General features: G+C 51.4%; 1 protein-coding gene across 1 annotated transcript in view; it reads right to left on the reverse strand.

Moving 5' to 3' along the window:
* The window catches only part of ABCC1 (ATP binding cassette subfamily C member 1), a 127,052-nt gene that overhangs the window by 74,651 nt on the left and 37,549 nt on the right, over window positions 1-14,852 (reverse strand). Inside the window, exons 2-5 of the mRNA XM_032326777.1 lie at window positions 12,685-12,861; window positions 9,893-10,018; window positions 5,376-5,513; window positions 3,759-3,884 (exon numbers count right to left, since the gene is read on the reverse strand). Coding sequence (XP_032182668.1) covers window positions 3,759-3,884; window positions 5,376-5,513; window positions 9,893-10,018; window positions 12,685-12,861 — 567 coding nt within the window. The remainder of the gene's footprint in view (window positions 1-3,758; window positions 3,885-5,375; window positions 5,514-9,892; window positions 10,019-12,684; window positions 12,862-14,852) is intronic.

Here is a 14,852-nt window from a genome sequence, read left to right on the forward strand (position 1 = left end):
CACGTTTGCCCTTGACGCCTCCAAGCACAAATGGAAACACCTCCTCCCTCCCTCCCACCCCACCCTAAGCAGGAGCCTCCAGGCCTACAAGCTGAAGGATCATAGGCTGGAGCCGGACAGGAACCCCAGGAGAGCCCTGCGAGGCTTGGTCAGCCGCTCCGAGATTCTAGGCAGCCGCAGGCCTGGAGGAGAGAGCGGAGCAGCCCCACCAAAAAAACCAAGACCAGAACAGATGTCTGAGTCATGCAAATGGCAGAGGGCCAGCTGGGGCGGACCCTGGCTTCGTGACTCAGCTGGAGAGAGCCCAGAGCAGCCCAGTGCTGCCAGCTCCCCCCACCACAGACCCCGCCTGACCCAGGCCACTCCGGGAGCACAGCTGACCGCCACCTCCAAGAATAAGCAACCTATGACCGAGGCTCTGACCTCAGGAGGGCAGCTGGGGCCAGATTCTCTGCATCTCTGATGCAAGCCCTGATGATGAAGGGGGAGACAGGCAGAGAAAGCACCTAACTGTGCTCCTCAACTCATCACAGGCCTCAGGTCCCGGGGGGGAAAGCGGCTGCCGCAAGCACGACATGGAGCCTTGACCCATTTTCAAGAAGGCAGCACTGAGGTTCTGGAAGGGGGAGGGACTTTCCTGAGGTCACAAATCTTAAGTCCTACACCCTGATTCTCAGGCTTCCCAGGCTTCTTCACGCCTGGAGTTGCACAGCTGTTTGCTCAACCCATCGATGACTGTCCCTTGTGAGGCCACATGCTTCCTAGCTTACCCCGTAACCTGCACTCTCCAAATTACGGCCAGACGTCATCAGCCATCCCACAAGCTCTTCTTAGGACCTTGCCCCCACCTAGAGGGGCAGGTTATGTCCCCACCCCTCGAACTCAAGCCAACTTTCGGGATGGTCTCCATCAAGAGAGTGTGGCAGGAGTGACACCACGGGGTGCTGGGACTGGGTCGTAAGTGGTGACACAGCTTCCACCTAGCTCTCTGTCTAGGAACACTTGTTCTTAGAGGCGCACCGCTGCACTGTGATGTCACGCAGGCCACGAAGACGTGGACTGTCAGACTCCACTGGAGGCTTGGGCTGGGGGCCAGCGCTAACCACCGGACACGTGAGCGAGGCTGGCTATTGTTGGGGAGACCCCGCAGGGGAGCCGCCCAGTTGAGCCCAGGAAATTCCCAGGAGGAGGAAACCTAAGGATAAACTACTATTGTTTTATGGAACCAAATTCAAGGTGCTTTGTTAAGGGGTAGCGGATAGCCGTAGTGATGCACGAACCACGTCAACTGCACATCCTGCTGTGTCCCCAGAACCATGCAGAGGGTATGACAGATGCTTAATGAATGCTGAAGGGCTAGAGGAAGCCCCAGATCTACCCAACTCCAACCAGAGGCTCCTCTTCCGTGACACCTGTCGCTTCCCCCATCAGACTCAGGGTGTAAGGTAGGGCCTAACAGTCCTAATCATCTTCTCTAACTTCCATTCCTAATAATAAAAAAAAGAATGGCAGGGGACAAGAGTCGGGGTGTCCCAGCCCCCTGCAGCTCAGCCTCCAGCTGCCCTGGTGTGGCAGAGTGACCCTGGCTGCCGGGAACGCAGACAGTACAACAGGAGGAGGAAGCCAGCTCTGCGAGCACCCAGGAAAGAAGCGAAAAGAGCTTTATCCAAATCCCCAGGGGGAACCGGAAATCAGAAACTCCTTCCCCCTGCCCAAAGCATGTGAGACAGTCCCTTCCGGAAGGCGGAATCTCAGGTGTTACAGGGAGTCTGGGAGCCCAGGTGAGGTTCGGGTCGCCCTGCCAGCTTCTCCCGGGCTCAGTTTGCCCTCCCAGCAGAGCGGGGTCTGTGGCCACTCAGGCGGGTATGACTTGGTCTCTGCGCTCGCCAGCTCCACAGCACGGCCTGATATTTAATCAAAGTTTCCTGACGGGGACATGCCATGGCCAAACATCCACACCCACATACACGAACACTTGGCCCGGGAGACCTGACAGCTGTAGCCCTCTGAGCCCCTCCTTTGTGCCAGGCGTGAGCTGGGATCCAGTGGGTGTCCCAGGCATGGGTGCTGCCCTCAATAACTTTATACACACGCACAAGAACACATGAACACACACATGCACCCACATATTTTCATGCAGACGAACACACGCATCACACGCACACACAACAACACACACGCACGCACACACACACACACACACACACACACACACTGCACATTTCTCCAGCAACGTTCCTCTTCGATCAGGGAAGTCCAAGAATGGGGCCTCTCGGAACACACACCGGGACATGGGTTTCTAAAAACACGGTGGCAAGGATCAACCTCCTCCGAGCAGACTCCCCACAGGTGCCTCCATCACCCACGAAGGCATCCTCAGCCCCTTGCTGAGGTGCAGGCCAAGCCCACGAGCCACAGCAGCTGAAAACTGCTCTGGCTGCAATTTGCCCAGTTAACAGTTGACTAACCACGAACAAAGCATCAAATAAATGCTCCAAAGTCTCCCCTCCCACGCAGAACAAAATCCAATGGCTCATGTGACTACAGGCCACTGTCCCCACCTGTGGGATGCCTTGTCTTAGCCGTGTCTGGCCTCTCGCTGCTCCAGCCACACTGGTCTTTCCTGCTGCTCCCTTGACATTTCACAGCAGCTCCTGCCCCAGGGCCTGTGCACCTGCCACCCCTCTGCCTGGACCACTCCTCCTCTGGGTATGTGCTCAGCTCGCGACCTCGCTCCAGAGAGGTTTCATGAGGGAGGCCTCCCTTGATGGCTCCTATCACATCAAAACTGCCCGTGACCTTCAAACAACATATCCATTTCCTTTCCATGCTTTCTTCTCCTTCTTAGGATTTACTGCCACCTGACCGACAATACTTGGCTCCTGGGTTACTCCTTGTCCACCATCCCCTAACTCACCCCCATAACAACACAGGCCTCAGGTGGGCAAGAACTGCTTTACTCACTGCCACAGCCCTGTGCCCAGCCTGGCACGGGGCACTGGATGGAGAGGAAAGAAAAGAGGGAAACACAGAGGTAGGAGCAGTCAAGGACTACGTTCCCTTTTATTCTACCAGCAGGAAGACTGGCCCTACCGCCATTATCCCGCTCGTATCCGCAGGTACATAACGGATTTCCCTGTGCCTCAAACGGACAGGACAGACCAGTTCAAATCCCCTCAAGGGCCAGGCACAGACCATAAAAGGAAGCAAGACTACATAAGGCAAAAGGGAGTGGTGGGGACTGCGGTCAGGTAGGGCTACACGTCTCCCAGCTGAGGTCAACTGCTGCTGTGGGGGATAGTGGTCCTAATACTGCCAGAACTCCTCATTTTTCTAGAAAAACTGCACAGTTAGAATTTCTGGGAAATTTTCCAGCTTTTAAATGTTTGCTCACATGTTCTAAAGTCACTATGGAAATCAAATGAGAAAACCTACCAGCCTGCAAGACACAGCTGTTTACAATTATGAATCAGATAACTGATCAGGAATTGTTATGAATTGTTATTATGAATAGACAATTATGAATTATTTAATTATGAATCATTAAGTGCCCCTAGCCACAGCTAGGCCTCTGTTTTTCCATCTGTAGAGTGCGACGATGATACACCCTCTCTCTGGGTCTTTGGGGAAGACGAAATGAGATCCCAGACAGACAACGCTGGCACGGAACAGAGAGCTAATCCACATGAGCTGGCGCGGGGCAGTATTTTTCTCACACGCACACACACATACACACACACGTCTCTGACCACACTTACGGGGTCGTGGATGGTTTCCGAGAACAGCGGTGGTCGGTCCGAGAAGCAGGACAGCACGAGCTGCATCAGCACGAGCGAAAAGTAAATGTAGAAAGTGACATCGCGAAACACGTCGATTTCAGCATCCTAAACGTGAGCCGAGGGAGGAGGAAGAGAAGATCACTTTCTGGAAGCAGCCTGCAGAGGCCGGGGCAGCGGGCTGCAGACCCAGGAACAAGGTCGCCTGCCCTGAGCCACATCCCCCAGCAGGAGAAAAGCGGTTACACCACGGTGCGGTCCCCGATGCCGGGTGAGGCCAGCCAACGTGCTGAAGGGAGGCTCCAGAGTGGGAGTGAAGCATGCCCATAGTCAGAGCCTGGGTCTCCTTGTACTGGCCCCCAGATGCTACCAACTCTCTCAACCTTTCTGCACTTTGATTTCTAAAAATGGATGGGCGGTTCTCAATTGGGGTGGGGAGGAGGGGGGAGTCACCTCCCAGGGAACACCTGGTAGTTGCCGGGGATGCTCTTGCTCACCGTTGACTTGGGGGCTGCTCCTGGCACCCAGTGGATGGAGGCCAGGGATGCCACCCCACCCCACCGCAAACAACCTACAAAGGTCAGGAGAGCCCCTCACAACAAAGACATCTCCAGCCCAAAATATCAGTTAGCGCCGAGGCTCAGAAACCCCGTAGGAGTAATTCCGAGCAGTTAATAGGATTATTCATGAAAAAGAAATTAAAAAAAAAAACAAAAAAAAAAACTTCGTCCCTGCCTGGCACCTTGGCAACATGACCTCAAGAAATGTCAGCTGCCCTCAGTGCTAAAGATGGTCTGTCCCGAACACTGCAGGTGCTTAATCAACGTTCAGTGACCGAGGAGCTCGAAGGTGGCGGAGGACAGCAGGGTAGCGGCTGATAAAGCACGCCCTTCTGGCTTCCCAGGAGTGGCGTACGACAGCCAACTAGAACCACTTCTTAGCCGGAGTGTTAGCTGATGGCACCGAGGTAACACGGGGACAGGTATTGGGCCCCATGGCGGGGCAGGGGGACAGACGCTCTGCAAATACCACTCCGCACTGAGCTCCGTTCCAGACTGACGGCATCGAGAGGGAACCTGCCTTGCGGTTTACTGAGAACAGAGGCTCAGAGGGTGGTGAGCATTTGTCTGTGGCTCCCAACCCCTGGAGAACCCACACGGGCCCCTGAAGCTAACAGATTAAGTAGGGCCCTAAGGAAATAAAGTTCTAGAACAAAGGCAGGATGAGCTGGGGAAATCCCTGGTAAAGAAGCTGGGCCCAGGTAGCACCCATCCTCTGGTTCCCATGGCAACATGTGATTTCCACCTAAGCTGGAAGGAGCAAACATCTCTTCCAAGGGGCCTGCTGCGGGAAGATGTGGAATAAGGCCACCACTTACCTCTTTTTTTTTTTTTTTTTTTTTAATTTTATTTATTTGACAGAGAGAGATCACAAGTAGGCAGAGAGGCAGGCAGAGAGAGAGGAAGGGAAGCAGGAAGCAGGCTCCCCGCTGAGCAGAGAGCCTGAAGTGGGGCTCGATCCCAGGACCCTGGGATCATGACCTGAGCCGAAGGCAGAGGCTTTAACCCACTGAGCCACCCAGGTGCCCCAACCACTTACCTCTTTTAAGGCAGCCATGATTTTGGATCTGAAGATGGCAAGGGCACACAGTAGGGCTACAGCCCAGAAAGTGAGCATGATCCCTGAGGACTGGACTCCTTTCCTTCTCTCGAGTTGAATTAAAAAGGTAGCAAGCAGCTGCAGGAGAGAAGCATACAAGGGAGTTGTCAGAAGACCAGGGCTCAGGACCCCACCGTCCCGGCAGACGGCAGTCCTGGAGTACGGCTGCCCTCAGCTCAGTGGTGCCCAAAAGCAGCCCGGCGAGGACCCGGCTCTGGTACCAGCCCTGCTCTCGCCTTGCTGAGGACCCTGGAAATGCCATTGATGTCCTCGGAGCCTCTGCTGCCTCACCTGCAAGAGAGAGAGGACCACAGCCCCTCGTGTGACAGCGGCGGGAATCTCGGGACACCGTGTGTAGATCCAGGATAGGATGGCGAAGGCGGGGAGCAGCTCAGTTTACAAGAGAGAGGTACACTTTTTCCGGAATGAATGGGCACTGCTGAGTGCCCATAAAACTTTATTTAAAAAACAGGCAGTGGGCCGACCCTTGCTTTACAGGTGGACAGACCTATGCTGAAGTCCCAGTCCTGACAGACTCATTGTCCTCCCTTGGGGAACAGTGAGGACTGCGCTCCTTCCTAAGGGGATGAAGGTTTCATCATCTGCCTCCACCTATACACCTCATCTGCAGGGGACTTGGTTAGAATGACGGCGGGCAGGGGAGGCTGGGGTTTTATTTCATTCCTGATACCTGAGGCTATTACTCCACGTCTTAGATGACTTAACGATCAGGGAGAGAACATAAGCGGTAAGACCGCTTTTTCTCAAAATTAGGAGAAAGGCCACAGTCATTCCCTCGAGAAGCAGAACTGGCCTCCCGAGGCCCATCCCCCAAGCCGGTCATGAGCCAGGCTTCTGAGGAGCTAGAGGTCACCCATGACACCTGCCTTTACTCCCCAGAAGCACATCCGTCTGTCTGTCCGCATTCATCCTCCCTGGGGGGCCCCATCTCCCTCCCTCGCCACATTGAATGCGTCAGCAACTCATACTGGCTCTGCCACCAGGGCTGGTCCTCAGTTCACCCACTGCTCCCCTGGGCCCAGCCCTCTCCCCTCGTGCTGGGTGACCCTGTGGGCACCCCCCCACCCCACAACCCCAACAATCCAATCCACTCTCCACTCAGAGGCCACACTCAGCTTTTCAAAGCACAGAACCAGGCATGCCACACCCTTGCTCCAAACACCTCCCTTTAGGACTGGGGTTTTTAACGTGGGGTCCAAGGACAGGCTGCAGCTGGAACCCAGAGGTCCATGAACTTGGATGGAAAAACAATCACATCTTCAAGTTCCCGCAAATCAGCACGGCCGGTCACTGAGTGGAGGCAACACGCCGCACGGCATGAGCAGGAGCTGGGGCTCTGTCACTAAAAATCGTGCCTGCAAACACATAGCTGAAGCTCTCTCCCACGATCGCATCACGACTTGAAAATTACAGGGGCAGCCTACCCCCTCGTAGGTCTTCATACGAAATGTACGTATATTTTTATTTTGTTTTTTAATCTTTTGCTAACTGTGTTTAAGTACAGTTCGTTTCCCAAACCCAGGGCCCTGCAACTGGACGATGGAAAAAACGACGTGGGGCAAAACCACACCATCAAACACACGGAGCAACTTAAAACTTGGACACTCGCCAAGGCGGCTGAACTGCCGGTCTGAGAAGTCAGCCGCACACAGCCCCCAGCCAGCACGGTGCGTTCACGTGACATTCTGGAGAAGGCAAAGTGATGGGGCAGAAAACACACCCGTGGTTGCCAGGGGACGGGGGTGTGGAGGGAGGGGCTGACCACAAAGCAGGGGCAAGCCCGAGGGAACTTTTTTAGGGCGATGGGGCTGTCCTAGATCTCAACCAACCGAGGAGCTGGTAGTTACATGACAATGTGGGTTTATCACAACTCATGAACTTTCATTTTGTTAAAAAAGTGAATTTTACTATATTTAAATTATGCCTCAAGTAAACAAACAGACGTAATCACAAAATCTTCACATATGATGTGTGTGTGTGATTCGTCTCCTTGTGAGCCTTTGTATTTATGTGAGGAACGTAATCCTCAGACCTGACTGGCAAAGGAGAAAAGGGCCCATGGCACAAAAAAAGCTTTAGAACCCAAGTTTGGGAAAGCAGAACAAAACCAAACCCATTCACCCTGAAGCTCCAGGTCCTGCGGGGTCAGCCCTCTGCCTTTCTTGCCATCCCCACTCCCCGCTTCTCCTTAATCCCTCTCCCGCAGCCACACAGGCCAACCCCTTCAATTTCTCTGACCCCAGGACTTTTGCACATGCTTTTCTCACCAACTGGACAGTCCTCTGCCCCCAGCCTCTTCAACTTTTTAACATCTTGCTCACCGCTCAGCCTCAGCTCCATCACCCCTTCTTCCCTAGCCCCCAGACCAAACACATTCACCAAACTTCACCCCTATGACACTTTGCACAAGAGCAAACACTTTGTGCCTTTGGGGGGAATCATTCGTTGAGTATCTGTTTGCACAATCAGGCATAGGCTCCACGAGAACAGGGACTGTGTCTGTCATAACTCCAATGCCTAGCATACAGTAAAAGTATGTATATTTGTAAAAATACAATATATTTGTAAAAATACAAATATATCTGTGGACTGCTCTCACCCCATAATCCTGCCCCCAGAGATGTAGACAGACTCTCACTGTAGCACGAACAGCAGGGCTGTTCCTTTACCCTGCCATGGAGCCCACAGGGGAGGAGAGACTCTGAGGATCTCACAGACCAGGTCACCTCTTAGCCAGCTCAGAGCCTCAAACAGCATAAAGCCCGGTGACCCTCAGCCCATCCACACCTGTGAACCCAGCATCACAGACATACTAGTCAACAAAGAATCAGAAGACCAGGAACAGAAAAAATTGGGGAGTATGAGCCTCTCCAGCCAAAACTAGTTTACCTTTACACCTTCTTGCCCAAACGTTCAGGCCAGGAAAGTCAAGCTCTCCGTTTCCTAACACCCTTGACATATTTATGAAGTGCTTATGGCACGCTAGGCATGGTGCCCGGCTATGGGGACACAGAGGTGAACAAAGCCCACGGGGAGTGCCAGGTATTGGCAAAGAACCCCACCGACAGTGGAGTAGGCACTGGGGTGTGAACCCGGTCCTACCACAAACTGGTTGTGTGACCTTGGGTCAGTTCCTTCACTTCTCTGTGCCTCAATGTGCTTATCTATGAACGCAGGAATAATGAGCAAAAATCCCTACGTGAGTTAATATGTAAAGGGATCAGGACTGTTAACGAGTGCAAGAAAGATGCACCATCCACAGGGTGCCTGGGGAGGGCTCAGTCGGTTAAGCCTCTGCCTTCAGCTCAGGTCATGATCCCAGGGTCCTAGGATCGAGTCCCCTGTATTGGGCTCCCCGCTCAGCGGAGAGCCTGCTTCTCCCCCTGCCTGCCGCTCCCCTTACTTGTGTTCTCCTCTCTCCCAAATAAAACCTTCAAAATAAATAAAAACGAAAAGATGCACAGCCCTCCACAATCTGGCTCCCTTCCCATCTCCGTCAGCTCTGCTGTCCACACCCTGAAGCCCCAGTCCACAGTCCTGCTTCACAGGTGGCCACTCCTTCAACCCCAGCCTCCAGCCCTTCCTTGGACGCACTACTCTCCCAGCTCAAAACATCCTGCCCCGAAGTCGCTTCCCTCCTCATTCTCAAACTCACAAGGCCTGGGCTCGCCAAGAACCTTCCAGGCGCCTCCGAGGACCCAGGTATGGGGTCCATAAGCAGGAAGGGCCGTGAATTCAGAGCCCATCACTGTAGCACGAGGGCCTCTACAGGGACTGCCCCCTGCTCAGCTGTGTGACCCTGAGGACATTCAACGTCTCTGTAGGAGCCTTCGTCTCCTCCCCTGCCAAAGGGGGACAAGACTGTTCTAAGAACAGATGAATTCTGATTTCTAATTTCAGGAAATGTAAACCACCAAAAATGGTGCCAGGCACATATTAAGGACTTAAAATGTGTCAGCTTATAAGAAAGCAGTTACTCTGGCTGTGTTTCCCATGAAATAATGGACCCCCGTGGGGCAGGGTAGTTTCTTATTTGGCTTGGCATCCCACCCCATAAGCCAGAAGCTGAAAATTCAAGGGGCCATTAGGTCCCACACCATTAACATAAACAGCCAACCGAGGCAGTACGAGAATAGAACACAGCAGGCACAACCAAAGATGGCAGCCACCTTTCAGCCCCAGGGGCAAGGAAGGCAACAGGGCACGGTGAGGACTGGGGCCAAGTGCACAGCACATAGCCCCCTTCAAGGCTACACTTCGTCTCTCAGCTCCGGCTGACTATTGCCCCAGAAAACTATGGGGCTGGTGTTGCCACCTTTGGCTTTTTCAAGAGAAATCAGATTTTTGGATTTTTATTGTGAGATCTTCTAATTTCTACACTCTGGCTGCTAGTTTTGGCCTCCACAGTGCCTGGCAGATAGCTAGCTCTGACTTACCATAGTGATGCCCAAGAGGGTTGGGCTGACCAGAAACACTGGGGCCAGGAATTTGCCCCAACTTCTTTCCCAGAAAGAGTAGAAGAGGTCTGCCCAGCAGACGATCCACAGCAAAAATCCCAAGGCCTGGAAGAGAAGGATACATATGTCTTACAACAGAAGACACTGGAACTTTCCCCAGCCCCCCTGCAAAAAGCTCAGCCTTGAGCCAACCTCGAAACTATCAGCTGCGGTCCTTAGATACAGCACATGGCCTCTGGAGCATGGACAAGTCCTAGGCAGGGGGAGCCACCCTCTGGGTCATCACACACAAGTCTATAACCAGTGTATGATGCCCTCTCGCACCTAGGGTGTGACTATTTGGTCACTGTTCTTCCCATACCCGGAAAATTCAAGAGCCCAGTCTACAGCTTAACTCCATCTGCCACCCCGCATACCTGCCTAAGGCACCTCACACTACAAGCACTCATTCCACAACAGTCACTGAGGACCCACTGTGGGCCATCTTATTTCCAAAGTGGGAAGGATACAACAATGAACAAGACTGACAAAGGTCCCTGCCTTCATGGAGCGGAAATTCTAATGAGGAAATAGTGGGCAAGAAGCAAACTGAAAAATATATAATATGATACCAGAGGGTGATAAGAAACAGGAGAAGAAAGACAACAGGTAACACAGGGTGGTCAGGGAGGGCCCTATGCAATCGGGTGACATACAGCTAAGGTGCCAAATGTGGATATTTGAGGGCAAGAACAAATCAGTTCTGAGGATCAACAAGTGCAAAGGCCCTGAGGTAGAGAACATGTGTGACAGATTTATGGCTGCTGTGGAATGAGCGCTGAGTGTGGGAGATGGCTGGGGAGGACCTGGGGCCAGATCAGCCTGGGCCATGGTAAGGATTTTATTCCCCATGGTGAGAAGCTACTGGAGGCTTTCTGAGCAAAGCTTTTCGTTGGTTTCTTTGTAAAATCTGTTCTACATTTTAAAGGGAGATGTTGCTCTGCCAAAAAAGTACAAAGTGCTCCCAAAGGTCTGAGAGGAAGACATTAGATCTAGACACCATAGAGAAATCATTAGCATTTTGTGTGGTATGAATGAGACACGTTTGGATGGGGGTACCTTAGGCAAAGGGGCGGCTTCAGTAAAAACACATTCAAGTTTTCCTGTCTTGGGAAACGTGGCTGTACAAATGAAGTGAGATATATGCTAAGTGGAGAAGAAAAAGCGGAATGAGGAACATGACACGGGACTGCTCTCCACACGTCTTCCCAGAGAACGCTTATTCTCGAAGGGGAGACACGGCCCCTGTACAACTGGAGAAACCAGGCAATACTTTGACCAGCGATCAAAATGAACCCTCTCAATCTGGAGTGGATAACCACCACAGCCCCCAGCTGTAACACCCCCGAGGGACACAACCCCGCTTCCGATGTTTTCCAGCTGGACATGGCGTGACCCACGTCCTGAGGACACATCATGCAGACTCGAGCTGAGGAACTCAGTCTAGAACCAGCCCAGGCTCTTTCAATAGGTCAGTGTCAAAGGAAGGTGATGTGTTGTTCCAGATTAAAGAAAAACCCAAGAGACACCATGACTAAAAGCGCCACATGAGGGGCGCCTGCGTGGCTCCATCTGTTAAGCATCCAACTCGTGGTTTTGGCTCCGGTCATGATCTCAGGGTGGAGAGACTGAGCCCCACACTGGGCTCTGCACTCAGCGTGAAGTCTGCTTCAGATTCTCTCTCCCTCTTGCTCTCTCTCTAATAAATAAATAAAGTCTTTAAAAAATAAATAAATAAATAAAAACACTGCATGAATCTAGACTGGGTCTTGAATGGGCTTGGGGGAGCCGTACTAAGAAAGGACAGGACTAGAACGAGGGACAAAATTGCAAAATACGGACAGATTTTTTTTTTAAAGTATTGTGTCCATGTTAAATTGCCTGAATTTAGTAACTGTGTAAGAGAATGTCCCTGTTTTGAGAAAAGACATGCTGGAAAAACCGAGTAAAGATAGCACAGACGCTACCGGTTCTCAAATGATTCAGAAAAAATAAATCATACATGTGTATGGAGAGAAGAAGAGCCGATCGCAAAAAAGTGTGGCAAAATGTTAGAATTTGGTGACTGTGAATAATGGGTATTCAGGGTTGGTGGGGGGAGTTCCTGGGATTTTCCCTGACACTCTTTCCAGAAGTTTGAAATGGTTTCAAGGTAAACCATTTTTGGTTTTGTTTTTGTTTTGGAAATAAAAAAGAAACGCTCGGGCGCCTGCGTGGCTCAGTGGGTTAAAGCCTCTGCCTTCAGCCAGGTCGTGATCTCAAGGGTCCTGAGATTGAGCCCCGCATTCGGGCTCTCTGCTCAGCAGGGAGCCTGCCTCCCTCTCTCTCTGCCTCCTTGTGATGTCTGTCAAATAAATAAATAAAATCTTTAAAAAAAAAAAAAAAAAGAAAGAAAGAAAGAAAAGAAACCCTCAGCTCAGATAGGAAGACCTCCCGATTATTTCCTGGTAATCTTGAGGTCGAGCCTCTCATGCTCACTGTAACGATGGGGAAGGCGGGGCTCAGGGAAGTCAACACGTGCTCAAGGTCGTAGAGCTAGCAAGAGGCAGAGCCCGCGTCTGCACCCATGTCTGAACCCAGAGCCTCGGCCTTCACCCACCCCATCAAAAGTCTGTCTTCTAGAAAAAGGAACGTGGTTAAGTAGAAGAACTACGTCAGTCTTCACCAACCACCAGTCCCCAACTCAAGCACACCCCGCCTCCCCAACCACAATGAAACCCCAAGTGACTTACAGTTTTGGTTTTGTTGAGATAGGTCATCTGAATGTAGCCCCGGTCATGGTGTGAGAGATAGAGGAAGTAGAAGGGGAAGCAGAGCCAGAGGTAGGAGCAAGGCACCCACACGAGGAACGTGTTCTGAAAGCACTTGGTGAAGTCGGGGTTGCTGGTGTTCCACGTGACATCCCACGCCTGAGGACAGAAACAGGTTCAGGGTCAACAGGCGGCACCGAGGAGGGAGAGGCGTCCATGTGGACATCAAAACCACGATACGATGGGGTTTCAGAAAATAGACAAGACCCTACACCCGAGGGCCTCTTAGGAAGAACATGCAAACTGGAGAGATCAGCAGTCAGAAAGACTGTGAAACAAAAATAAGGCATGAAGGCAGGTATTGTCTCAGAGAATACACAGGTCCAGGGAACTGGGGCAAGTTCCAGCATCATACAAAAGAGGGAGCCTGGGGGCCTGCATGGCTCAGTCAGTTATGCATCTACCTTTGGCTCAGGTCACGATCCCAGAATCCTGGTATCGAGTCCCGCATGGGGATCCCTGCTCAGTGGAAAGCCTGTGTCTCCCTCTGCCTGCCCCTCCCCTTGATTGTGCTCTCTCTGACAAATAAATAAATAAAATCTTTAAAAGAAAATCAGAAAAATCTGACAGCATCAGGCCCAAGTTCCCACCTCAAAACCATCCGCAGGAGCTGGGGAACAGCCCATCTCAGGACAGGCCCCGTGTGCTCTAGCTGGCCCCAGGCCCTAGGCCCCCTACCTCCCTCCTAGCATTTTCTCCCCACCACGGGTCAGTGCGCCCTCCAGAAAACTCCAGCTATGTCTGGTCCCTGCAGCCTGATCAGTAAGTGAGACCACCAAGGAACTCCAAGGAACCCAGAACCTTATGGTGTTATATTAAGCGTTCAAGCCACATTCAAGACCGTTGAAGAAAAGGTAACAGAACAAAAAGATCATTTCACTTAAAAAACACATCTGATAATCTGATAAAAGATACAAGCTCTGAGCTTCTCAGAACAGAGACCTAGTTATGCACAACCATGTAAATATACTTAACACTCTTGGAGGGTACACTTCAAAACGGTTATTAAGATGGTTAGAAAAGAAAGGATCTGACTTTGGGCACCTGGGTGGCTCAGTGGGTTAAAGCCTCTGCCTTCAGCTCAGGTCATGATCCCAGAGTCCTGGGTTTGAGCACCGGTTGGGCTCTCTGCTCAGCAGGGAGCCTGCTTCCTCCTCTCTCTCTGCCTGCCTCTCTGCCTACTTATGATCTGTCAAATAAATAAATAAAATCTTTAAAAACAAAAAACAAACAAACAAACACAAAAGGATCTGACTTTAAAAAAGAGTGAGTGAGCGAGTGGGTCTTTACCGGCTACCCAAACTGGTTCTTCAGAGGTGTAATTATTCTGTGATATAAACAGTTATTTCTCCAGAACCAAGAACAAGAAATCATTGAAAAATAAACTTTAAAAGGTCAACGCACACAGAGGGATTAGCTGGGAAACTTCTAGACACAAAGAAACCCTAAAAAAGGACAAAGGTCATGCCTCTGTGGATTTGGACATTTGGAAGACCGTCTTGTGAGTAAGAGTTTAAGTGTGATTTATATCAAAGAGTGATTATCTTAACTGATTCCGCATCACTTCTAATTCTTAAGGTGATGGTGGAAAAGGGGATTAAACCGTTGGTGGTTATTATATACAGAACCGTTTCTGAGCAGCTGCCAGAAAAATCTCATTCCAAAGGAATTTGCCCTTCTAGTAAAAACAATGCTGGGCCTTAATACATGCAGTTATGTACACCAGCAGCTTGCTTCGTGCGTGACACATTTCTATAACCTGAAGCTTGCCCCAATCATTCCTTGCCTGGACTATGACAATAATTTCCTAACCATTCCCTGTTTCCAGACCTCCTGGCCCCATTCAGTCCTCCCCGACGACAGCCAAAGTTATCTCACTTATGTGGACATCCATATGCGCATCCATAGACATGTATCTACCTGCTCACCCACCCATCCACCCACCTACACATCTATCTACCACCCACTCTCTTCCCATTCATCTATGCATCTGTGTATCCACCCACCCACGCACCACTCATGTATCTACCCATCCATGCATCAACTCATCCACCCACCTACCCACCCACACACCAAACCATCCATCTACC

This window comes from Mustela erminea, chromosome 20 (genome assembly GCF_009829155.1).
Source record: "Mustela erminea isolate mMusErm1 chromosome 20, mMusErm1.Pri, whole genome shotgun sequence".
NCBI lineage: Eukaryota > Metazoa > Chordata > Mammalia > Carnivora > Mustelidae > Mustela > Mustela erminea.